The sequence below is a fragment of the Littorina saxatilis genome, linkage group LG2 (genome assembly GCF_037325665.1).
Source record: "Littorina saxatilis isolate snail1 linkage group LG2, US_GU_Lsax_2.0, whole genome shotgun sequence".
In the NCBI taxonomy this organism is placed as follows: domain Eukaryota; kingdom Metazoa; phylum Mollusca; class Gastropoda; order Littorinimorpha; family Littorinidae; genus Littorina; species Littorina saxatilis.
The window spans coordinates 58,623,210-58,649,356 of NC_090246.1; the positions used below are offsets into that span (position 1 = coordinate 58,623,210).

Consider the following 26,147-nt stretch of genomic DNA (forward strand, 5'->3'; position numbering starts at 1 on the left):
AAACATATTACATGTCAATGCTTTAGTTTGAGGTCGTGCGTGTTATAAAAACAAGTCGGACATGGTCGGATGTGACAGAAATCCGGTGCTTTTCACTTTTGCTCGCAATAGCTCTTCGAAAATGCACCATATAGCTCCCTTATCATTTTATTTCTATGACTTAAAACTTGGTACAACGTGAGAAATACCGTGAAGATACCAGATCAACAGAAATATGACATGTACATGCTTTAGATTGAGGTCACGCATGTTCTAAAAACAAGTCGGACATGATCGGTTGTGACAGAAATCCGGTGCTTTCAGTTTCGCTCGCTCGCTCTTCGAAAATGCATAATAAATCCCTTTATGTTTTTTTCTTTGGCTTAAAACTTGGTACAACGTGAGAAAACACTGTAAAGATATTATATCAACAAAAAGATTACATGTAAATGCTTTAGTTTGAGGTCGCGCGTTTTCTAAAAACAAGTCTGACATAGTCGGACGTGACAGGAATCCTGTGCTCTCACTTTCGATCGCCAGCTCTTCGAAAATGCATCACAGCTCCCGTATTTTTCATTTCTATGGCTTAAAACTTGGTACAACCTAAAAAATACTCTGAAGATACTAGAACAACAAAAATATTACATTCAAATGCTTTAGTTTAGTTTAGTTTAGCGTGGTCGCGCACAATCGCGCGTGGTCACGCAGTAATTAGTCAGACCGCATTTACGACCTTCGCAGAGGACAGGAAAATGAGGAAATCGTCGGACTTGAGAGTAGTGCATACTCTCTCCTAAAACTCGTCATAACTTCCGTAATTTTCATCATTGAAGTTTGAAATTTTGTATTATGTGAGAATGGACGATGAACTAACTACAAATATAAAAATAAAGTATATAAGTGCTATAGTTCAAGGTAGCGCGTGCTGGCGCGTGCTAGCGCGTGCTGGCGCGTAGTTTAGTCGGACCCACTTCCGGTGAGCGCCAGGTTCAAACTTTGTTCTTTTGTACAATATTTACCGAACTTTGAACAATTAACAAGTAATCACAGCATAGTATTAAATATATCCGAGTCTTTTCCACCGATTCCCCACTAATGAGTCAGACATGTCACAAGTAACAGTTTGAGACTGAGACTGAGAGTGAGTTTATCAAATAAACCCGGTCCCAACGGAGAGAAGAAGAAGAAGAGTCTCCCAGTCCCAGTAGTCTACAGTATAATATTTTGAGTCTTTGACTCTATGAGCTTCGTTTTTAATTTGATGATGCGCCAGTTTGTGGATATTGTGTTTACATGAACACATGTGTCACTGTGTCCACTATCAATCGACTCATTGAATGAAAATACCTGTATCATCACTACTTGTCACACACATGCGGTTATAGGTTGGAGTTGTAGGACGTCAGCCGGGCTTCTAATTCTATTACTATCAAAATAAACTTAAAACTGCAGACTGAATGTTTCCTCGACAATTTTAAAATTAACTGGGGGAGAAAAGCATGTCAAGCTCTTGCAAGAGAAGCAAATTTATCATTAAATTCCATAGATTTTACCCCAACATTCGATTTATTTGAAAATACACCGAGTGGTTACGTCCCTTGAATGAGAAAAGACAGATTTTGCGATGAAGCAAATTTCTAAGCCAAATTACCTTCTTTTAATCATTAATTGGACTCCATGAGTGGAATACGTGGTCAAAAGTTTGATCAGAAGTGCTCTGGAGGGGAGGGGATGTATAGTGACTAAGTGAGTATGGAGTTTTTGTGAGATCAACAAGGCTGGCTTATGTCCTGGCCGCATTTATCATTGACATTGTATGTCACATGTGTGTGTGTCAACTGTATAAGTATGTCCAAGCTCACCAAATGTGTAACTAACTGTTCATGGAATGCATTTCTTTACAGTTACATTTACACAGGTCTGGCTATGGCGGAACGCTACGGTTTCCCCATTCTGAGTCCGGATGAATGTGTATCATTCTTGCGAGAGTTTTCCAACACTACCATCTCGGAAGAAGATTTCAAGAAGCCAGATGTGAGGAAATTGACTTGTGCTAATAATAATATTGAAATTGGTAGCGTTTTGCCGATTACGCGAAATGGGCAAAAATTTTGCCAGTTCCGCGAATTCGGCACAGCATATAATCATATAACCCTGTGACATTAGGTGTTTGACCTTAAAAGTAATTAAACTAAGGCCAAACCTATTTTTTCCTGCTCACCTTAAACTTTTCTTTGAACTAGGCGGTAGCCGGAGAACCGATGAGTCAGTTGCAGAGCTCACAGGCTCAAGAACTGGCACTCACAAGAAGCATTCGAAATAGAGTTTTGGTGGGGATTTTTTTGGAAAAAAAGGAGGATGCAAGATTTTAAAAAACAAACTATTCTGTTTGTGTGAATCAATCCCAAACAAACTGGACCTTGGTCTGCAGTACTACACACTACACTAAGGAGGTAACTCACTGACTGTCATATAATAATAATAATAATAATAATGATATTTATAATTATATGGCGCAAATCTTAATATAGTTCTAAGCACCTATCAGTATCAGGCAAAAAAAAGGAACATGTATTTTGAGAGCTACAGTACTTGTGAGTACATGTACCAGTTCTCTAGCCTGGGGGCTCCATAACTGACTTGTCCGTTCCCGAGCCACTCTGGAGAGAGACAAAAACATTAAAAAAAAAAACCATACACTACGGAGAAAAAATGTACTAACTCAGTAACTGCAGACTTACTATACTTGTGTTGCTTGTCAAAAAATAAAATGACCTTCCTACTCCTAGCTACCTTGTAGTAGTAACCTACCTTATTTTTCTTCCATGGGGTGTCTTAAAAATCACTTTTTTTTTCTTCTTTTTTTTTTAGCCTAACAGTAACACAATAATCACCTTTGGGTTCCACAATATAACTGCAGTATGGTTTTGTTGATTTGTTAAAGTTTTGATATTGCTATTTGGCTACCAATAAAGAATATTAGTATTATTACAAAGTTACGTAAGAACTCTACACTTTACATTTCAATAAAGCTTAAATTAGTCATTGATGTCTTGCTGAAGCTATTACGTTTCAGCGAAAATGAAAAATTGTCCGAGGTAAAAAAAAGGTAAATTAAATTATATGTATACTATTGTCTCTCTATCCATTATTTGCTTACACGAGAACTATCAAAATATTGGTCTAAAATTCGTTTTCCTTCCGGGGGGGCTTTGCTTTGCCCCTGTACCCCGCTGGGGCCTATTTTCAGAGTTTTTTTCTATTTTGGAATTTCCATGCCTGCTTAACACTTTCGTGACGGGATGCGACTATATTAGTAATAGCGCTGCAACGCCCACGGACGGGAAGCGACTATTTTAGTATTAGACATACAAGGTACACGACTCGTGATTGCTTCCCGGTTTTTGAAGCTTGCAAATAAATTGAGTTGTTTCCCTTGATACACTTGGCGTCCCCTTCTGCCATTTGCAAATCCGCCTGATTTGTGTGCGTTTTTGAGGAAAAAAAATGAATCAAAGGCGAGCCTTGTCTCGGGAGGAGATTCTTCGGATGTTGGACCTAGAGGATCCCGTAGAGCATGATTCGGACGTATCGTTTTCGCCTCACGAAAGCGATACAAGCAGTGAAAGTGAGGAAGAAACAGTCCCGTTGTTGCTAGTACGAGTCGGCAAACTACACGTGGTTGGCGGTGATACTGCTAGACGAACATGTATCTCGGAATCGTGCAGGAGCTATGGGGGCGTGGCAGCACTGATAACAATGGATGGCTGGAGCCTTCAAATCCTTTTGGAATTGTTCATAGGTGTACAGTTGGTACTTTGTTGTGAAAATGTGACTTATATTCAATATGGATTACCTAGACATCATTTGGTGAGTGTTAGATCTACAGTTTTGTTTCATTTGAGTCAGGATGCTGTGAGTGAATGCGTGATTTGCTTGTTTTTTTCTTTGTACTGTCTCCTTATTTCTGTGTACAATGTTAACAATATTTCAGCTAATTCATAGGTTTTACACCTTGTTTGGTTATAACATTATTTATAATACTTTCTGTTAAAAAATAACTTTTAAAAAAAGCAGTAGAAAATAAAACACACACAAAAAAACGTTAAAAAACACAAATTATCCCCCTTTCACCCCCCTTTCACCCCCCTTTGCTAAAACAAATCGCGTGACAAACTTATAAATAGCACGACTGAACTGGGCATCCATTTTTGAATTAGTACACACAATTTGGTGGTGATTGGACTTAATTCAAGCTTGCTAGACAGATTTCTTTACAGTTACTGATTTTTGGGAAGTTTCTTGGTGGCAAGCTTGGGCAGGCAGGACGTAAACGCCGTGGCAGTGCTAGTCACAATAGTGTTAAAGGGTGTGTAAGTGTGTGTGTGTGTGACAATGAGAGAGAGAGATTTGGCATGATCAGTTTGAATCACTTGGCAATGCGCAATTTAAATTAAGTATCGTCATATAATTCATATTGACACGCTGTATTTTCATTGAATTTTAGCCCAAAAGATGGCAGATATTCTATGGAACTATTTTTGAGCTCATGACTGGACGACAGGCTGACCTTGTTACCCAGGTAATCCATTTATGCAGCTGAAATCAGGTACTCTGTTTATTTGTTTTGTTTTTTCAATCACATGTCCTTTGTTTACTGCACTGGTTTGCTGAACAAGAAACAAGTTGCAAACGATTGCTTATATAATAAAGAATGCTGTTTGTTCTGAAAATAGCAATAAAAAAAGCAATTTAATAATAATAATAATAATAATGTTATAATTATATAGCGCATACCACAGTGAACTGTGCTCTCCGCGCTTTACATATTAACTTTGAATAAAAACCGTACTATTTAAATATCAAATACATATATATATATATATATATATATACTAGAATGAATACCTGCTTCGCCGGGTACCCGGCCTCGCCGGAAAGAAGTAGAACCGAATGATACCCGGCTTCGCCGGGAAGAAGTAGAGCCGAATACCCGGCTTTGCCGGGAAGAAGTAGAGGAATACCCGGCTTTGCCGGGATGAAAGCGTTGTGCACAATGACCTTCTAAAAATAGTAACGGGAATATCCGGCTTCGCCGGGATGAAAGCGTTGTGGACAGTGACCTTCTAAAAATAGTAACGGGAATATGGATTGACGCCACATGAAGAAAGGGAGATAAACGCAAAACACTGGAGAAGATAAGGAAGAGTTACTGGGAATGGATCTGGGAAGATGAACAGAAAAAACAAAATCGGTTCAGCGCTGCTCGCTGAGAGCACGTGTTGAAAATTCTCATCGACCAGGTTGTGTCCGGGGTCTACCTGAATATGCCCACCAAATTTGAAGCAGATCCATCGAGAACTTTGGCCTGCATCGCGAACACACACACACACACACACACACACACACACAGACACACACACACAGACAGACAGACACAAGTCGTATAGATAGATAGATAGATACATTCTAACAAAAATAACGTAACAATAAACTTACAGCATTACATTCTCCCCTTATGGACAATACCGTGCAATAGATACACAACTCACAATAAATCATGTACAATAAAAAGTATCAACTTAAAACACACACAACCACACACACACACAACACACACACACAACACACACACACAACACACACACACAACACACATCATGTACAGCCATATCTTTGAACAGGACAGGTAAAGAGTTGTCTATTATTCCAGATAGAATTTGAACAGGTGGGTTTTCAAAGCGGTTTTATAGGCTGGGGTTCAGTCCATGTGGCGATCGTTATGGGGGAGGGAGTTCCATTGTTTAGGGGCAGCATAGGAGAAGGACCTGTGACCAAAAGTTCTAACATGGGGGATGCGAAAAAGTCGGGAATCAGTAGAGGAGCGAAGCTGTCTGGACGGTGTGTACACAGTCAAAAGATCAGAGAAATAAACAGGAGATGTTTGACAGAAAAAGCTATGACAAAGAGTAGAAAGTTTGTATTAAATTACATATTCTTACTCCGAGTCACATATTAGCATTGACGCAGTCGAGATGCTAGGTAGACTGAAAAAACGCTATCCCGTCTATAGTATAAGGGAAGCAACCCAAGCAAAAAAGTAGCAAGCTTGCTACCCTGGGTTGCCTCCCGTAGCGTGCATCACGCCACAGATCTCGTACCCAATACGAGACACCCTCATTCGACATCTTTCAGCCAGAGGGACAGGTCGTGCTTGATTTCGCTCCTAGGCTGTTGTTTGCTGTCTGCTTGACACCCACCAGCCTCGGCTCCCCGTCTGCTCATAGCTGTTTCTAGCGGTGAGATTGTTCCATTTTGTTGTTGTTTGCTTTGCCATTCTGCTGAGAATTTTCTCGTCCGCGGACTTGTGAATTTTGCTCGGTAGTTTGTTGCTGTGGCCGCCATTTTGGTCGCCATTTTTCGCTTACACGTGGTGTTTTTTGCTGGTTAGTTTGGGTCCGTGCTCGGACTTTTAGCGTCGACCAGTAGCACTATTACCTGCTTGTAACTTGTACTTTGTGCTAGTTTATTCTGCTGAAGTTTTAACGTCCTAGAGACTTGTGTATTTTCAGTAGTTTGTTTTCTCGCGTGACAGCATGTCTGATAGTGAGAAAAAGCGAGCGGCTAAGGCCGAGAGTAAGGGCAAAGGCCCTGGCAAACCTAAGTCCTCGGCTTCTACTTCTTCGGCTAGGAACCCCACGGTTCACGTTTCTGACCCGAAGACTAACTTCGTTTTTTCGGTGCCCATTTCGGCGCCGGAGGAACTCCGTCTGGCTCGCGGGCGGCGGGCATTACCGCTACCACGTCCGTTTCGAACCCGGCGCCTGTGCCGGAGGCTGGCACTCTTGTGGCTAGCCTTTTGTCCTCTTTGCTTCCAGAAATTGAGATGGCGCGGACGGACCCTGTTTCCAGCTCTGCCTCCCTCCCGGGGGTGTGCGACCCTCGGTCGTTGGCTTCCTGTGTTCCTGTTGTTTCCGGATCACCTGTCCAGCCTGCTGGCTTCGGCGTTGGTGCTGGAGGCGGTGAACAGGGAGGCGTTTCTCTTCTCGGCCGGCGCTCGGTGGCTACCGCTTGCGGGAGTGCACCTGAGCAGGTCCCTTTTGGGATACGGTCGTCACAAGGTATGTGCTCGCAGCAGCCCTCCGCGGCAGCTGCACTTCCGGCTCCGGCCGGAAGTAGTGGTTCACTGGACAGCGGACAGACCATGGTCCCTGCCGGTTTGAGCTACCAATTACGTAAGCAGCCGTCCGCGGCAGCTTCCCTTCCGGCTCCGGCCGGAAGTAGTGGTTCACTGGACAGCGGACAGACCATGGTCCCTGCCGGTTTGAGCTACCAATTACGTAAGCAGCCGTCCGCGGCAGCTTCCCTTCCGGCTCCGGCCGGAAGTAGTGGTTCACTGGACAGCGGACAGACCATGGTCCCTGCCGGTTTGAGCTACGAATTACGTAAGCAGCCGTCCGCGGCAGCTTCGCTTCCGGCTCCGGCCGGAAGTGTTGGTTCACTGGTTTGCGGACAGCCCATGGTCCCTTCCGGTTCGAGCCTTGCCCTGCTACAGCAGCCGTTTCCGGCAGCTGCTCTTCCTGCCTGGGCAGGAAATGTAGGTCAAACGGGTCGTGCACAGTCATCTGTCACTTCCGGTTCCGGCCTAGGGCTTCCGGGTTGTGGCTTGCAGACTCCTCAGCACCAGCTATGGCATAGTTCTGCTGTTGCGTCTGCACTCCCTGCTCCTCCCGGCTTTTCCGGTTCGGTTCCCGCTGCTTCCGTTGTGTCGCCGGTGAATTTCGAATACGGTGGTTCTCCTGGGCATACAGGCTTTTTGCCTCTGTTGGGACAGCAGCAGCCACCCACTTCGGTGGTGGCCGCTAGCTCCTCTCTTCAGCTGCCTTCGGTCGTTGGTGACTCTCATCTTCCTCTTAGTCAGGGGTGCGAGTTTCATCGATGGCCAACAGGATGGGCGTTCGGCTTACGGCCTTCCCTCGCAGCGTCATTTGTCGGGTTCTTTTGGCTATGAGCCGTCCCCTTCAGGTGGCGTTTCGGACTTCGGGTCCGTGTACGAGGAGCAGCTGCCTTCGGCGGCTCTGGCCAGCTTCCGAATTTACGTCAGCAGTCGTTCGCGGCAGCCGCTTCCAGCTCCGGCCGGAAGTAGAGGTTCACTTGCTAGTGCACAGACTACTGTCACGTCTGGCTCGAGCCTTGTCCTATGACAGCGGTCGCCCGCGACAGCTGTTCTTCCGGTTCCGACCGGAAGTGTAGGTTCACTGGTTAGTGCACAGGCTACTGTCACGTCCGGTTCGAGCCTTGCCTTACGTCGGCAGTCGTACGCGACAGCGGCACTTCCGGCTCACGGAAGTAGTGCCTCGTTGGAAGGTGGACAAATAATGATCCCATCCGGCTTGAGCTGCGCTATACGTAAGCAGTCGTCCGCGACAGCTTCTCTTCCGGCTCCGGCTGGAAATGTTAGTTCATCGGGGTGTGGGCAGCCCATGGCCCTTTCCGGTTTGAGCTTTGCCCTTTGCACGGCAGCCATTTCCGGCAGCTTCGCTTCCGGCCTTGGCAGGAGGGTAGGTCAAGCGGGTAGTGCACAGGTTACTGTCACTTCCGGTTCTGGCCTACGGCCTACCTTTGGGTTCCGAGCTTCAGCTCGTAGGTGGCTCAGCACCAGCTTTGGCATAGCGCTGCTGTTGCTGCCGCACTTCCGGCTCCTCCCGGATTTTCCGGTTCAGTTCCCGCTGCTTCCGTTTGGTCGCCGGTGAATTTCGAACAAGGCTTGCCCTATGGGCATACAGGCTTCTTGCCTCTGTTGGGACAGCAGCATCCACACACTCCGGTGGTGGCCGCGAGCTCCTCTCTCCCACTTTCCTTGGTTTTGATTCCTCTCATCCTCCTCTCAGTTAGGGAATGAGCACAATCGATTGCCAACAGGAAGGACTTCGGTCGGCAAAGAGGAAGCAGCTACTTCTGGTTTGAAGAATCACCCTTAGTAGCTTTTCGCCTTTTTGCCTTTTCGCCGAGCCCCCCTCTTCGACAGGGGGTGGCCTCCGGCGTCGGTTTCGTTGCTGGTTCCTCAGGGTTCAGCTTCGGAGCTGGCATCGGAATGCCTTGCCGCTCCTGCGCAGGCTTCCTCCTTCGTGCCCTTAGCGGACCAGAGGAAGTTGCCTTGGCCAAGGTCGTCTCGTAGCTGCCTGTTGGCCTTTCCCCGTCCGCGTGCACCGTTTTTCGGTCACGCCGGAACTTCTTTCGCTTCTTACGAAGCCGTTGAGGAAGGATTCGGTTCTGCCGTTCTATGGGCAGAATCTCCTATTCTCTGAGGAAGGGGGCTGACAACTTTTGGAACTCAGTTCCATTTCCGAGACTCTCCTGCGGGCGCTTTCTCGCGCTCTGGCAGATTCCTTGGCGCCCTTTCCCCTTAGTAAAGGGCAGGACGCGGAGGAAGTGTCTCACTCCTCTCCACACTTACAAGGGTGAACGAGGCACAGATGAGGCTGTCCTCTCTGCGCTATTTCCATGCGGTCTCGTGCGGAAGGGACTTGTTTCTTGCCCACTCCCGGTTTTCTGAGGAGTCGACAAGGAACATTCTCAGTTCGTCATCCTTGGTGGACGGTCTCTCTCCGGCAGCCTGGCCTCTCATGCCAGAAGCAGGGGATTGAGACCAACAGAGAACAGCGGTTCCCTTCTTTTGAGCTTCAATTTGAAAGCAGCAAAAGCAGGCCGCTCCTAAGCAGGCTATACCTAGCGGACTCAGCCTAAGCGGCCTACGTCCTCAGCTCAGGTGAGATTGTTTCTTTCACAGCCGTCATAGGACGCTGGGTTTTTGAAACAACAGCCGGCCTTAGGGCTCCGGGGTTTTAGCCTCGGCGGGAGCAACAGCCATTTCATCCGTTGGAGGTGGTGGTTGTTGTTTTCCTTGTGCTTGTGGCTTCGGGCTTCGACATTCTTTCTCTTTCCCAGCGTATGGGTGCTGAGAGGTCGATTTCCGTTTAAAGGGGGGTTTCTGCCTTTGGGCTTCCCCGTTTTCTCTTGCCACCAGCTTCTGGACTTGGTCCAGGTTTGTCTTTCGCCGAGTCTGACTTTGTCTTTCTCTAGCGATCAGACGCGTTCTGGTGTTTCGTCCAAACTTAAGGTTCACTTGAGTTGGCCTCGGAAGTAACATTCAGATTTTCCTGAGGGTGCATTGTCTGGGCAACGCATGTTTGAGAAGTCATTCTTGGCTTGTCACTTTTTCTCAGGTTTTTTGGCTACTCCTCCCCTTTGTGGGCAGAGGTCTAGCTAATGTTCCAGTTTTCTCGGTGCTGGCCTCTAGGCCAGCATCTTTTTCGGCGGCCGAAACTTTTGGTTTCTTACTGTGCCTGTGTACTTTGAGTACTTTGGCGCAATGGCCGGCCTACGGGCAGCAAGGCTCTCGGCCTTAGCCTGTGTTATAGTCTCCTGCCTGTCGTGTTGCGACTTTGGCAATTGGTTCTTGTGACTGCGGATTTCGTCTCTTCCTCTTCTCCATCATGCTTGCATGATGTGAGTTGGGACGATTTCTGCCGGGTTGGGCTTCCGGCCTGGTCACCCCTTCTTCACTTGCAACTATGACTATTACTGAGAACTCTGGTCTCGGGAGGCTGACGGCTGGTTCGCTTCACGGTTTTCCGTCTTTCTTACCAGCTTCGTCCTTTCTGTTTCGGGTTTTTTGATTCATTTTCAATTACCTACAAGCAGTCTGCTCTGAGATCACGCTGGCTTTCGTCATTTTGTTTCCGGTCTCCGGTCACATTAGGATTTGGCCACTGCGGGTCCGCATTTGCGGTGCTTAGGCACTACCTTAGGTCGCTTCGTCCCTTTTTTTTTACCCCTCTCTCTGCTTGCGTAGGGAGGGGCAAGGGACGACTGGTGACCGTCTCCCTTGAGTTTTGCTCATTGAGGTGGACCCTGGTACTTGATACTCAGGCGTCTCTCTCTTTCCGGTTTGGAGTTTGGTCACTCTTCCGGAGCTGACTGTTCTCTCAACGGCCTTTGGGCCTCACTCCATCCCAAAGTTTTCTTACTTTGGCATGTTTGCCTTATGGTCTCCGTGAGGGTCGGTCCTTTTCAGGGCTTAGCCGGCAACCTTATGCACGGATCTTTTCCAGGCCATTAGCATTTCCTTCCATTTAAGGGGGGGGGGGGGGGGCAGCTTGTCCTTCCCTCTACTTGGTCGGGTTTATCCAAGACTGGGGTCCTTTTCCGGACTGTTTTACGGTTCAGAAAATTGGAAGAAGTGCTGGGCACAGCTTACTGGCTCTCTGAGGTTGTCTTTCGCATTCTTGCCTGAGGGACATCTCGGCTGTCAATCAGGGTGGTTCTCGGTCCGATTCTGTCCTTTGGCAGTGGGCCAGTTCCTGGCAAGGGTTTAGAGTGAGTCAGTGGTTGCTTTCTCACGGGATCCTTTCCTGACTTTTGGCAGTGGGCCAGTTTCTCGGCAAGGGATTTTCTTGCCTTCCGCCTTGTCATAGCTTATGCTATCTTTCCCTCGGCTCGGCCTGAGCTCTTTTCCAGGGCCTTGGCCTTTTTTGCCTATGGGGTTTGGATGATGTCCTGCACACAGCTTCTGGCGCTAGGATTTTGTCTTATCAGGTTCTGCAGACATTGCTGCCCTCTGTCAGGATGGGTCTCGGCCTGTTCCTTCCTTGGCGGCAGCTGGCTTTTGTCTCTCCAGAACTTTAGAGTGAGTTTGAACTTTTTGATCTTACCCACCACCTTGTTGGAGTTATCTGCTAATATGTGACTCGGAGTAAGAATATGTAATTTAATCGAAAATTTTTAATTAAATTTTCATTTGATTAATATACATACCCGAGTCACATAGGTAATTCCCTCCCACCTTCCCCGCTTTTAGTTTCTTTGTATTCTAGAAGTCGAATGAGGGTGTCTCGTATTGGGTACGAGATCTGTGGCGTGATGCACGCTACGGGAGGCAACCCAGGGTAGCAAGCTTGCTACTTTTTTGCTTGGGTTGCTTCCCTTATACTATAGACGGGATAGCGTTTTTTCAGTCTACCTAGCATCTCGACTGCGTCAATGCTAATATGTGACTCGGGTAAGTATATTAATCAAATGAAAATTTAATTAAAAATTTTCGAGTTAATGCAGGCTTCAACAGGTAACCAGTGGAAAGAGCGGAGCAGTGGTTTGGCATGATCTCTTTTGTGTGCTTTTAGAACTAGTCTTGCTGCTGCATTTTGTACTTTTTGAAGTTTGTTAATGATATACATCGGGCATTCAGACAGAAGAGCATTGCAGTAGTCTATCTTAGACAAAACAAAGGCGCACATAAGAGTTTTAGTCGCATCGACTGTCAGGCAATTTATTCCTCCAACAACTTAGTGGGTTTTTACAAACCAATGAGTGAAGAATTTAAAGTGATATTGCATCAGTAGATCAATGCAAATAAAAATTAATTGTATGACAATTTAATCAAAACCTTCTGTGAAGGGCCTAGATTCATTCATTATGATAATCTGTTAATATTATAATGATACAAATATTGACACAAAATCTAGACATACCAGTTTTCCATCACAAGTGATAAACATGGGTTCATGTTATAGTCATATTTACAGACTCGTCTCCATGCTGGTTCAGACTGCGAGTACAGTGAGCTACAGGAGGAGTCCTTCACTTTTATGACATTTACAATGGCTCTGTAAGTATACATGTACTTAGCAAGTTCATTATATTTAGTCAAGTTTTGACTAAATATTTTAACATCGAGGGGGAATCGAAACGAGGGTCGTGGTGTATGTGCGTGTGTGTGTGCGTGTGTGTGTGTGTGTGTGTGTGTGTGTAGAGCGATTCAGACTAAACTACTGGACCGATCTTTATGAAATTTGACATGAGAGTTCCTGGGTATGAAATCCCCGAACGTTTTTTTCATTTTTTTGATAAATGTCTTTGATGACGTCATATCCGGCTTTTCGTGAAAGTTGAGGCGGCACTGTCACGCCCTCATTTTTCAACCAAATTGGTTGAAATTTTGGTCAAGTAATCTTCGACGAAGCCCGGGGTTCGGTATTGCATTTCAGCTTGGTGGCTTAAAAATTAATTAATGACTTTGGTCATTAAAAATCGGAAAATTGTAAAAAAAAATAAAAATTTATAAAACGATCCAAATTTACGTTTATCTTATTCTCCATCATTTGCTGATTCCAAAAACATATAAATATGTTATATTCGGATTAAAAACAAGCTCTGAAAATTAAATATATAAAAATTATTATCAAAATTTTTTTTTTTCGAAATCAATTTAAAAACACTTTCATCTTATTCCTTGTCGGTTCCTGATTCCAAAAATATATAGATATGATATGTTTGGATTAAAAACACGCTCAGAAAGTTAAAACGAAGAGAGGTACAGAAAAGCGTGCTATCCTTCTCAGCGCAACGAATACCCCGCTCTTCTTGTCAATTCCACGTGCACTGCCTTTGCCACGGGCGGTGGAGTGACGATGCTACGAGTATACGGTCTTGCTGCGTTGCGTTGCGTTCAGTTTCATTCTGTGAGTTCGACAGCTACTTGACTAAATATTGTATTTTCGCCTTACGCGACTTGTTTTTAGTATTGACGCTGTCAGTAACAGAATCAACTACATGTAGTATGAGTTTGAGACTGCATAAGTTACAGCTTTTTAAATTTAGTCAAGATTTGATAAGATGATGGATTGACTAATACTTTTATTTTGTGGGGCCACTTTATGGCCACTATCTTGAGAAGAGAGAGAAAGAGAGAGATGGACAGTGAATATGCATATCATGATATGTGTGTGTAGGGGTGTGTACCCGTACACGCGTTCGTGCAAGCGCGCGCGTGCGTGTGTGTGAGTGTGTGTGTGTGTGTTTGTGTGTGTGTGTATGCATGTGTATTGTGTGTGTGTGTGTGAGAGAGAGAGAAAGAAAGAACCCGCGAGAAACAATATGACGTCATTAATCATCATCAAAATTCATTACACTGTATGTCACGTGCCATCATTCCATTCTTTCCATAAGCTTACCATCCTGAAGAAGGCAGTAACATGCCGAAATATTGATTATAGATATAAACGTACCTAACCTGGTTACTGGTGTGTTTTCTTTTTATTTAAAGGATTGACTAAATGGATTGATTTCACTTTACTGGACATGATTTACTATCTTGCTGAAAAGTTATTTTGTGCATTGTGGGTCTTTTTCTTTAGGTTAGTGGAACTGGAGGCAATGTGTGTTTTTTGATTACCTGCGAGTATAATCAAATAATAAGCACAAGTTGGAACTTTCTGATGATCAATCGTTTTCAAAGGTTGTATATTAACTCTACAAGTACAAGGAAACTTGTTAGGTGCATTTATGTGCCATTGAAAGTGAAGTTGCATTTGAATTAACAAAAGTTATATCTTTTATTCTTTTGCAGGCAGAAGAAAATGAGTGCGGCTGGGATACAGGATTTCACAGTCAGAGATCTACTGGAACCCAGTAAGCTGCGTGATCACGTGTGAATTGCCTCTTTAATTATAAAGCAGACTCCCCTTACTTTATTCTGTCCTTGAGTCTTTTCACTTTCAAGGAAGAAGTCTCAGTATGCAAGTGTGGTTTTGGTAGCATGACATTCTTCCATATCATTGACATGCTATAAATAAAGATTTAAATTACATATCTTTACCCAACTCACATATAGCCTCTTGTCTGGGAGAAAATCCCCCGGAGCATTAGGGATTCCCAGTCACCATCTGCCTTTAGAACAGCCCTCAAAACACACATGTTTAAGTTAGACCTCTAAAGGAGATCCCATGATCGGTGAGTCATTAGCGCTGCCACGTGTATTATCTACTAAAGTGTGGCGTTCGTGAAGATGTGTATGTGCCTGTGTGTGTTGTACTAGTATAACGTATGCGTACATGGAATGACATTGCGGGTTACCTGAACATTGACAATGACGAAAGAAAGATTGTGTGTGTGTGTGTGTGTGCGTGTGTCACGGTGTGCGTGCGTGTGTGGGTGTGTGTGACTATGTTTGAATTTATTCGGATTTAGTTCTCTTTCCTTGTTTGTATTATGATTGTGTAAGTGTAAAGCGCTCTGGGCTTGTCACCACGAGGTTTACGCGCTATATAAGTAATCGTTATTATTATTATTATTATAGCAATTAACTCTAGTTCAGTGCTAGTCACGCTGTACGCGTCCTCTTGGTTACAAGGGAGACCACTCTAAAAAAGAGTGACCAATCCCATAAAGCCAGACTAATATCAAGTCTGACTTCCGTATGCGTGCGCATATGCCGCCATCTTATCATTCCACACTCAGCGCTTCAAGGAACTAGTCGCTGTCTATGTACGCTCCGGCTGTTTACAGCTTTTACCTTTTGTCTTTGGACTTTGGTTCTCCCCTTGGTTCGCCGCCGAGCTCTCGTCTTCACCTGGTGATGTTTGGGTGAGGTCTTTCTTGTTTGTGGCAACTTTGGCGACATTTTGGTCGCGATTTTTGGACTTGTAATATTTTTCAGAGAAAAATGTTTGTGAGTTCGTTTTTGTTATGGCGGAGAACGCAAAGAAGCAGTCCAGTTCGACACAGGTGACTGCTGAAGCTTCTCCCGCTAAGATAGTGTCTAGAAAGAGTAAGATTGCCGGGTTAACCGCTGTCTCAGTTCTGGAAACGGTTTCTAACAAATGCATTGATGTTCTTGTTGTTAATCAGCCGACCGATATTTTGCTTTTGAAGGCTAAAGACAAGGTTATCCATGTTGACAAAGCTGTTGTTGATTCTGGGGCTCCTGTTGGTTCAGGATTGTTGCCCTCGGATGTTGCGTCGTTGTTGCTTGCTTTGAGTTCGCAGGTTTCGACTTTTAGCTGCAGAGTGGACTTCCACTAGGGCGGAACTATGCTCTTTCTTCCGGTGTGGTGGATGCGTCATCACTTGCTCGGATCCGGTCTTCGCCTTCCACTTCCGCTTCCGCGGCTGCTTCCGGTTTCGTCACTCTTGCCGACGTTCATGCTGTGCAGGACAGTGACGGTCGCCGTGTGTCGTTGCTGAACATGCCTGGGAAGGTCAAAGTTTGGTCTAGCTCACGAGTAGCCGGGTTCTCCGGCGAAAGTGAGTTGCGTGCATAGGAGGATGAGAATGCGTGCTCGCCGAGCAGCGAAAGTCCTGACAACCTGGCCGATCCTTTGGGCGTAAGCGCCAGGTCGGTGGGGTCGAAGGGCCCTGTGCAGCGAAAGGATTTGTCAAAGCCCTCTCGTTCAGAGCATAACGGGAATCGGACTTATCCTCTTCCGCCCTCTCCCGGGGGGCAGGAAGTCGTTGGTGTGGCTGATTCTTGGTTTGACCATGCGAGTCTTTCTGAGGGTCAGCTTCCGGATTGCGTGGTTGAGCATGACGGAAACGCTGACGAGGGTGCTTCCGCTACGGCGGAGGACACTCAACTTAACTTGCCGTCAAGTTGTCGAGCGCAGTGACGCTGGCGTCGGAAACGGCATTTAAGTTTTTAGGATTTGCTACATCCCTCTCTGAGAATAAAGGGGAGTTGCAACATCCGCTTCCGCCCTGGGGGCAGGAAGTAGTTGGTCTTGCTGACTCTTGGATTGAACATGCGAGTCTTTCTGAGGGTCAGCTTCCGGAATGCGTTTTGGAGCATGACGGAGAGACTGACTAGAGTGCTTCCGCTACGGCGGAGGACACTCAACTTAACTTGCTGATTCAGGTTGTCAGGTGCAGTGTCACTGGCAACTGACATGGCATTTAAGTATTTCCCGTAAGGGGTGGTTGCGAGTTTGACGAAGCTTCCTCCACCTCTCTCCGCGTTTGACAACTTCCGGGCTGCGAGGAACTTAGGGTTCACTTCCGCTTCCGAGAGTCTTCGTCCATTGCCTTTGGGATTGAACATGCGATTCTGTCTGAGGGTCAGCTTCCGGAATGTGTTTTTGAGCATGACGGAGAGGCTGACTAGAAGGCTTCCGCTCTGGTGGAAGACACTCAACTTAACTTGCCTTTCAAATTGCCAAGCGCAGTGACGTTGGCGGCGGAAACGGCATTTACGTTTTTTCCCGGAAGGGGTGGTCGAGAGTAGAACGTAGCTTGCTCCACCTCTCTCTGTGGTTGATGACTTCCGGAGTTCGAAGGAACAGAAGGTTCGCTTCCGTTTCCGAGAATCGTCTTCCATTGCCTTGGAATGGCAAAGGTCTTGAAGAAGGGACGTGGTCCGGCGGTACCATTGTTGATGCAACATGGTGAGGCCACCGATGACGTGGTCCCTTGACTTGTGAAGGCTGCAGATCAAGCTGTTTCCGGTTTCCGGAATTTTTAAGCGGTTCTCACAGCCTATCAACTTGGTTGATTCATTCGCTCTGCTTCTGGCGGCCCTTCCGGTCACACCGGAACTGGCTCTGTTACGTGAGGAGGTTACAGTAAAGACAGGGTTGTCTTTTATACTGAGACTTCACTTGCGGCTTTGGAAGAAACAGGAAGATCTTTTTTAGAACTCTCTTCTGTTTACGAGTCCGGGCAAAGGTTCTTGTTGAGATCTATTGCTACTTCACTCGATTGGTTCGAGTTCCTCTTTGACGCCTCGTCAGTGGATGTTTCTACCCTTTTGACCACGCTGGCTAGGGTATCCAAGGAACAGATGTTCTTGTCTGCTAAGCTTTTTGCCCATGCCGTGCATTCTAGGAGGCCTGCGTGTTTTGTCAGGCTCCAGGATCAGGGATATGGCCACTATCGAGAGCCTGAAGATTTTCCTTTCTCGGAGGGTTATCTGTTGGGCAGACATCCTTGGGCGTTTTTCAGAAAGAGACGTGGGATGCGAGAGATCTCGCCATCGCTCGTTTTGCTCATCAGGGTTTCACATAGACTCAGAACAAGCCTCAGGTGTAGAACAAGCCTCGGACTTCTTTGTCTGACGGTGGAGAGACACAGAATTAGGCTTTTGCCTAGAAGGGTGGGGGCTGTTGAGCTCTGTACCCTAAGAAGGGACAGGCTTTTGACGGCCCTAGGGGATCTGGGCGCAGGCCTTGCCCCCAATGATCCTTCCCTGAATCGTTCATCCGGGTAGCCCCCGCACTGGTTGTAGTGGGCGGCCCGTCCAGGGCCCTCACTTCTTGGCTGCACCTTTTGGACAGCAAGTGGGTTACTGGGACAGTGTGTTCGGGTTTATGTCTTCTCTGGTCAGAGGGAAAGGCAATTCTTATCAGGATAATGCCTCTTTGCAGAGGCTGCTGGGGAGACAGAGCTTTTCAGTTAAGGGCTCTTCAGCTCGGCTTGCTCTTTCTCTCTCCATGGATCTTTCCAATATCGTCTGACAACTTTGCTCTCTGCTGAGGAAAGAGGGTGCACGCCTCTGAGCGTACTTAGACGATTGGCTGATCCTTCATCAGGGCAGAGATCTTTGCGGAATCTTTACTCAGGAAGTCTCAGTCAGGCCGCTCAGCTCGGCTTATCGTTTTCCTGACAGAGTCAGGGTTGTATCCATCCCAGAAGTTCTCATGTCTAGGGATGGATTTTGACATCCGAGATTGGTCTGTCCACCCTTCTCAGGGAAGGGTGAACAAACTCCAGGACTCGATCCGCTCGCTTCACGGAGAGAATCTGGCCAGTGTACGGTTTTTGTCATCGGTACTTGGTCAGATGGAGTCGATGGCGACTCTGACCTCATTAGGCAGGGTGCATAAGAGGCCTTTTCAGGCAGCCCTACAGGCTTGGTGGGATTAATCATCCCAGGATTGGGACGTCCAGATAGCCCTAAGGGCCTGGGTTTTTTCTGACTCACACAGACAATTTTAAGGTGGCGTCTTACGTAAATAGGCAGGGCTGGACACGGTCTCTCAGTCTTTCAGACAGTGCTTGCCGCATCCTGACTTGGTGCGATTCTCTGCACATGCTGCTGTCGGCAGTTTACCTGAAAGGCAGCTTGAACGTCCTTGCGGACACACTGAACTGGTCAAACCGGACAGCTTACGCCTTTCCTCTGTTCTGTCTGTTGGGCAAGGTATTGAGGAAAGTCGATTTGGAGAGACCAGCGCTGGTTCTGGTTGCTTCTTTTTGGCCAAGTCAGCACTGGTTCCCGGACTTGGTGTGATTGGCGGTTTGACCGCCTATCCCCCTCGCAGGAAGAAAGGGGGAACTCTTGCAACCCCGGTCAGGCATCCCTCACGAGAATCCTCAGGTCTAAAACTTCACGGACGGTTTCTGTCAGAAGCTCTCTGCGTAAGACAGGGACTTTTTCTGCCACTCTGAGGTTCGTGAAGCATGCCCATAGGGAGTCGACCAGCTTGGTGTACTCTTCGCACTGTGCGTCCTGGTCTTACTGATGTTCTCTTTTTGGGGTTAATCCCCTGTCACCTAGATCGATGCAAGCGGCCAAATTTTTTGGCTTGGTTGGTAGATCAGGGTGGATTTCTCTCTTCTCTTCGAGTTGGAAGGTCAGCTTTCTCCTCAACGTTGCAGCAACTGAGTCACAAGTTTACACTCAATGGAGTTATTTCTAGTGTCATTAAGGGTGCCTCCTTTAAGGCCGCTCGCTCTAAGTCTCAGCTCCCTGTCTGGGATTTGTTATTGATCTTGCGTTATTTGGCTGCAGAAGTTTTCGAACCTTTTTATTCAGCCGGCCTGGCTATTTTGTCATGCAAGGCCTTGCTTCTAGTCTTACTCGCTACTTTTTCGAAGAGGTAGCGAGGTACATGTTTCATCTGGGTTAGTAAGGAATACTTCAACTGAGAAAGATGGGTCTATTTCACTTGATATTGGACCGGAATTTCTTTCAAAATCAGAAACTCGGACACTTTTCTCCTGTAATTCACATTCCTCCTTGAGCAAATTGCTTGCTCCCGGAGATCTTGATGTGGTTTCTTGTCCCGTGATAGCGCTCAGCAGTGGCTGGCGCGGACTCGGCACATTCGCTCAGATTTCGCTTCTCTTTATATCACTTAACACAGTTCGGTGTAAGGATATTGTGAAAGTAACGTTAATCAAGTGGGTCTCCACGTTGATCAGACAATCCTTTGTCTGGTTGCAGACACAGGCTGGGAATGTTAGGGCAGTCTTGCCTCTCACTTCAGCAAGTACGCATGAGGAAAGGGCATGGGCCTCCTCTTTGGTTATCCTCCGGTCTGGCCGTTTGTCCGAAGTACTGGAGTCGGCCTACTGATGGTCTGAGGTCGTTTTTTTATTAACTTCTACCTCAGAGACGTCTCCTCCTGGAGACAGGACAGCAGTTCCGTGTTACCTGCTATGGTAGCCGGGGAACAGGTCCTACTTTCATAATTTGGTAACTACCCGCCACCTATACTAGCAATCTGCTATATGTGAGTTGGGTAAAGATATGTAATTTAAATCCAAAATTTTAATAATAAATTTTCATTTAATTAATATACTTACCCAACTCACATCGTTTATTCCCTCCCGCCTCCCCGCTTTGGTGGTATGGGGGTCTAAAAAAGAAGTGAGTTGGGCTTCGTTTTGGAATGATAAGATGGCGGCATATGCGCACGCATACGGAAGTCAGACTTGATATTAGTCTGGCCTTATGGGATTGGTCACTCTTTTTTAGAGTGGTCTCCCTTGTAACCAAGGGGACGCGTACAGCGTGACTAGCACTGAACTAGAGTTAATTGCTATATGTGAGTTGGGTAAGTATATTAATTAAATGAAAATTTATTAAAATTTTGGAAATATAACTAAGTTAAAATATATATGTGTACACAAAAACTAAAAAAAATCTGTTTTAATAGGTACTCTTTTGTTTTAAAGTGTAAAAGTAAAAGCATCTGGACTTTTGTTTAACTGTTTCTTTTTATTACACTTAAAAAATATATTATGAAATGAGTGTTGACTTTGTACCTGCATATTCAAGTTTTTCTTGTCTGTGTTTTGCTTGTTCAATGTTTGTGCCGCATTTTCAGTTTCACTGAAGTTCGTATGAAGAAGGTTTGTTTGTTTGCAGAACCCAAGCGGTTGCAGCGTAACGTTAGTGGTGCCATCAACTTCATCAGGTTTGCCGTCTACAGACAGGGTGTGTTTGATACAAAGAAAGATGAACTGGTAAGAATGGCGTAATGTGAACAATGCAGTAGTTTATGTTTCAAGATGCAGTGTGTATACTCTGTAATATTATCACAGGACGTATACTATTATATTTAATAATGCTACATTTGATTTCATTTACGGCACATTTTGCTTCTAAGTAACTGAAATCGGAAGAATACAATATTTGATTTTGAGTTGCAAGTGTGTGTTTGCACTGGTATCTTTTTCCTTTCTGTATGAAAAAGAATCAATCCTCCTCTTTGTTTTTCTTTTTGTTTTTCTTTTATTTTTTTCTGACATGAAGCATTATTAATGTTCCTATGTGTCTCTTGAAGTTTTTGGCAAATGCACAGACATAGAGATAGTACTGGGCGGGGGGTGGAAAGAAGGAAGAGAGCGAGGACAGTTATTGAAAAAGAAAGAATGAGTGTGTTTTGCTTTGTTATCTTGTGTGTGTTTTTGTTGTTGTTTCTTTTTGTTGTTGATCGTAATGATTTGTTTCGACAGGAGAAACAGCGTGAGAGCTATGACTTCGTGCTGAAAGAAAATGCAGATTTGAAGAAGACGCTTCATGCAAAAAGAGAAGCTCACGAAATGCAAATGTCCAAGATGAAACAGGTAATGTTCATCAAAGTTAAACATAGTTAAACTTAAAAGCCAGTCAGTTCAAATTTTGTTTAGCACTATACAGGCATGGGAATTGTCCGCCGAAAGGCAAATTTCCGCTGAAATGTTTGTTTGTTCCGCCGAAAAAGCAAAAGTGTCCGCCGAAAAAATAAATAGGGGAGGCAAAAATGGTTCTGAAAACTGAATTTAATGGCAAACTTGGAGCTCAGATGACACCAAATTGCACTATTTGGGTTCTTTGGAGAAACAAATTTCCGGGGCAGCATGCCCCCGGACCCCCCTAGTAAGGCTAGGCGCGAAGCGCCGTCGACTTTGATAGTACTTACAAATGTTCAGCCTTTTTAACTTTTTTTAATTCCCATGCCTGACTATAGCAGTACAAATGAATGTGTGCATGTTTACGCTTATTCAATAGCACTTTCTCAGTTTTGCTGGGGAAATATAATGCACTGTTTTAGCCACTTAAAAAGTAAATTCAATTTTTGTTGTTGACTTTACATGTATTAAATTGTATACATCGTCACTGTATGAAGTTAACTTCTTATTTTCACTGTGTTTTTCAGCTGCAAGAGGAGAATGATGCCATATCTGTGAGAATTCAAGACCTTCACAAACAGAGAGAGGTCCACCAACGCAACTTGTCAGAGATGAAAAACGAGCTGTCTCAGAGAAATGCTTCAAGCGTACGTTTCTGGGCATTTTAATTGAAGACATAACATTTCTGTGTCCAAAACAGACTTTTGGTGGAGACAGGAGCAGCCATAAAAATGATTATGCAGTATGTAGTTACCAAACCACAAGCACAGGGGTATTAATGTACAAAGAAGCAATACTTTATGCAGAGCTGCTAACTGCTACGCTTTCAGCGTAGCATGCTATGTTATAAGACAAATTGTTACGCCAAGCTTAGAATAGCTACGCTCAAACAAATATGCAACAGTTTGCTCTTGTGAGTCCTAGTTTTCAATTCTGATTCGACGGGCGCAATAGCGAAGTGAATAGGCCGTCAGCCTCCCTAGTGGATGGTTGTGGGTTCGAATCCTGGCCGCATCTGGTGGGTTAAGGGTGGAGATTTTTCCAATCTCCCAGGTCAAGATATGTGCAGACCTGCTAGTGCCTTATTCCCCTTTGTGTGTACACGCAAGTGCGCATGGAAAAGATCCTGTAATCCATGTCATAGTTCGGTGGGTTATAGGAACAGAAAGTACCAAGCATGTATCCCCCAAAAGCGGCATATGGCTGCCTAAAGGGCAGGATAAAACCGGTCATACACGTAAAAGCCATGGGAATTTCAATCCATGAACGAAGAAGAAGATTTTTTAAGTAAACTTTGTGAAAATGCATTTACATTTTTGCGCGAAATAGCCGAAATGTGGCTGTGCGAATACATTTTAGACAATGCTACACTAAAGCACAATTTGCTACACTGAAAATTCCCCCAAAAATGTAAATTGCTTCGAGGCTTCACAAGGGTTGGCAGGTCTGGTCTGTTAACGCAGAAAAGGATTTGTGTTTTTCTATTTACCAGGATCAGGTCAAGGTCAACATTCTGACGGCCCAAGCAGAAGGTGAGAAGCTGTCACTGCGCATTGTCCAGTCTCCAGAGCGAGTGAAAGCAGAGCAGGAGCGAGCCAAAAATCGCATCATGTCTCTGAAAGCCACAGAGGAGGAAAAACAACGGAGGTTGGGAGAGCTTCAGCGCAAGAAGGAATCCGTTGGTTCCCAGGAACGGGATGCTGAAAAGGCCGTCAAGCTGCTCAGAGACATCAGTAATGACTCGGACAGGCTCACGTAAGGCTTCAGGTTGCCTTGAGTGCAACTCTCATACTAATGATTTACTCACAAGAACTTATCTGTGCTGGCCTCTTTCATCCCACTTTTTTTGTCTTATTATGCTTGTTTTCTCACATTTTACGCTCTATGCATTTCTTACCATCCATACCATACCAAAAAAATGGATTACCATCCATACCTGTTCGTGGTTAAAAAAAAAAAAATTTTAATTTCTCATGCTCGATACTGTGTGGTTTCTTTGCTGTCCAGTCATTGAAGCCAGACTCTTTTTTTTGTTATACATGTACTTATTCATCCGTATTGCTCCTAATTTGCTGCTGCCTAATACGGCCTGGTGTTATTTTTTTTCCATCAAGAGAAGTAAAAAGGAGGTTCTTGTGGAAATGTTACTTCAACCATGAAAAGTAGTTTCTATCATGAGGAATCAGGTTAACCAGAATTTTCCATTAGTTTACCGGTAAACATCTCAAATTATCAAAACCAACATGGGCGGGGATGTAGCTCAGTCGGTAGCGCGCTGGATTTGTATCCAGTTGGCCGCTGTCAGCGTGAGTTCGTCCCCACGTTCGGCGAGAGATTTATTTCTCAGAGTCAACTTTGTGTGCAGACTCTCCTTGGTGTCCGAACACCCCCGTGTGTACACACAAGCACAAGACCAAGTGCGCACGAAAAAAATCCTGTAATCCATGTCAGAATTCAGTGGGTTATAGAAACACAAAAATACCCAGCATGCTTCCTCCGAAAAACGGCGTATGGCTGCCTAGATGGCGGGGTAAAAAACGGTCATACACGTAAAATTCCACTCGTGCAAAAAACACGAGTGTACGTGGGAGTTTCAGCCCACGAACGCAGAAGAAGATCAAAACCAACATTGGCACCGGTTATGTATACTGGTTGATAATTCCTTTGAATGATTTTTTCCTGACAAATTTAATGCAGTCACAGAGATTTAGACTTATTTGACAGGTTAGTATAACAGAGTTACAGGTTTCTGCAAGAGCGATCATACGCACTTGTAAAGAAGTACTTGTAGAAGATGGCTGGCATGATCACTGTATCACTTTCTTCTGCAATTTTTGTTTGTTTAGAGAGCTGGAGAAAGCAGTGCGAAAGCAGCAAGACATCCACCAAGATCTGCGGTCCTCATCGCTGGGGATCATGTCAAAGAGGGACAATCTCCGACAGGTGCAGGCATCGCGACAAGACAAGCTGTCCAAGCTGGATCTGCAGTACCACAACAAGAAGGCATCTTTGCAGGAACAGATCTCACAGCTCAAACAGTCAGTGATCATTTTAATTTTGGGATGGTAGAGCTGGTTGGTGTGTTACTGTGGTATGTTTTTGTTCTCCGGAAACATAGGTGCTACAGTTAGCTTGTTGTATACAGATGCACACACACACAGACACAATAAACTATGAACTGTTTTGCGAACTGATTGAGTAATTACCGTATTTTCGGGACAATAAGGCCCAACCCCCCACTTTTAAGGTAAGATAGAGAAAAATCCACACTTGGCGCTTGCAGTGTATTGGCCGCACATCAAAGGAAAAATACAGTCGAAATATTTTTGCTCTCGATGTGCGGTGAGATCAAAGTTTTACTTTACTTTACTTTAATTGGTGTTTAATGTCGTTTTCAACCACGAAGGTTATATCGCGACGGGGAAAGGGGGGAGATGGGATAGAGCCACTTGTCAATTGTTTCTTGTTCACAAAAGCACAAATCAAAAATTTGCTCCAGGGGCTTGCAACGTAGTACAATATATTACCTTACTGGGAGAATGCAAGTTTCCAGTACAAAGGACTTAACATTTCTTACATACTGCTTGACTAAAATCTTTACAAAAATTGACTATATTCTATACAAGAAACACTTATCAAGGGTAAAAGGAGAAACAGAATCCGTTAGTCGCCTCTTACGACATGCTGGGGAGCATCGGGCAAATTCTTCCCCCTAACCCGCGGGGGGAGGTGAGATCAAATGCAGATGCATTGTAATACAGTAAAACCTGAGTCTAGCGGACCCTTGTTGTAACGGCCACCTGCTACATACGGACAGTTTATCATGGAACGAACACGATTTCAACAATAACTAACCTTTAACGGACGGACACCTGCCACTTACGGACGCGGACACGATTTTTCGGACCGTAGGAAGTGTAAACACTGTCACAAACGGACACTACGTACATGAAAACGCAACTTCGAAAAGACGAAAACAATACATGGCGGCTCTTGCTCCTTGAACTATCCCGAGACGAAAAAAAAATTAAATCTCGCGCACGATAGAATCCGCGGCGACTTCCTTAGGAGTCTGGAAGACGCAAATCCTGTGTATCGTCAAGGATAATGACCCAAAACGCGACTTACGACCGAGCTTTTTGGGATGATTTACGACTTTTGCGCATATTTCGAGCAGACGAAAACACAACATGGCGGCTCTCGCTCCTCCAACTATCGCGAGAAGAAATAAAAATGAAATCTCGCGCGCGCGAGATCCTGATACGTCCGGTTTTTTTTCTGCACGCTATCTTGTCACGACGACTGTCTTGTTGACAAACGAAGATTCGCGAAAGAAAAAGAAAAGCGCCGACTCTTGAGTAGAGAGCTAATAAAGTAATCGCTAATCGAGCGAAGTGGCAATCCGCGGCGACTTCCTTGGGAGTCGGGAATACGAAAATCCTGTGTATCGTCAAGGATAATGACTCGGTGTTATCTAGATGGTGAGAAGGATAGCGAAG

The 26,147-nt window shown here is 45.2% G+C and overlaps 1 protein-coding gene across 1 annotated transcript in view; it reads left to right on the forward strand.

Annotated features, from left to right (window-relative positions):
- Positions 1 to 1,861: 1,861 nt before the first annotated feature.
- LOC138959380 (kinetochore protein Nuf2-like) overlaps positions 1,862 to 26,147 on the forward strand; it is a 34,257-nt gene continuing 9,971 nt past the window's right edge. Inside the window, exons 1-9 of the mRNA XM_070330820.1 lie at positions 1,862 to 2,013; positions 4,487 to 4,561; positions 12,564 to 12,646; positions 14,387 to 14,448; positions 20,903 to 21,000; positions 21,493 to 21,603; positions 22,176 to 22,295; positions 23,141 to 23,403; positions 24,495 to 24,686. Coding sequence (XP_070186921.1) covers positions 1,906 to 2,013; positions 4,487 to 4,561; positions 12,564 to 12,646; positions 14,387 to 14,448; positions 20,903 to 21,000; positions 21,493 to 21,603; positions 22,176 to 22,295; positions 23,141 to 23,403; positions 24,495 to 24,686 — 1,112 coding nt within the window. The 5' untranslated portion in view covers positions 1,862 to 1,905. The remainder of the gene's footprint in view (positions 2,014 to 4,486; positions 4,562 to 12,563; positions 12,647 to 14,386; positions 14,449 to 20,902; positions 21,001 to 21,492; positions 21,604 to 22,175; positions 22,296 to 23,140; positions 23,404 to 24,494; positions 24,687 to 26,147) is intronic.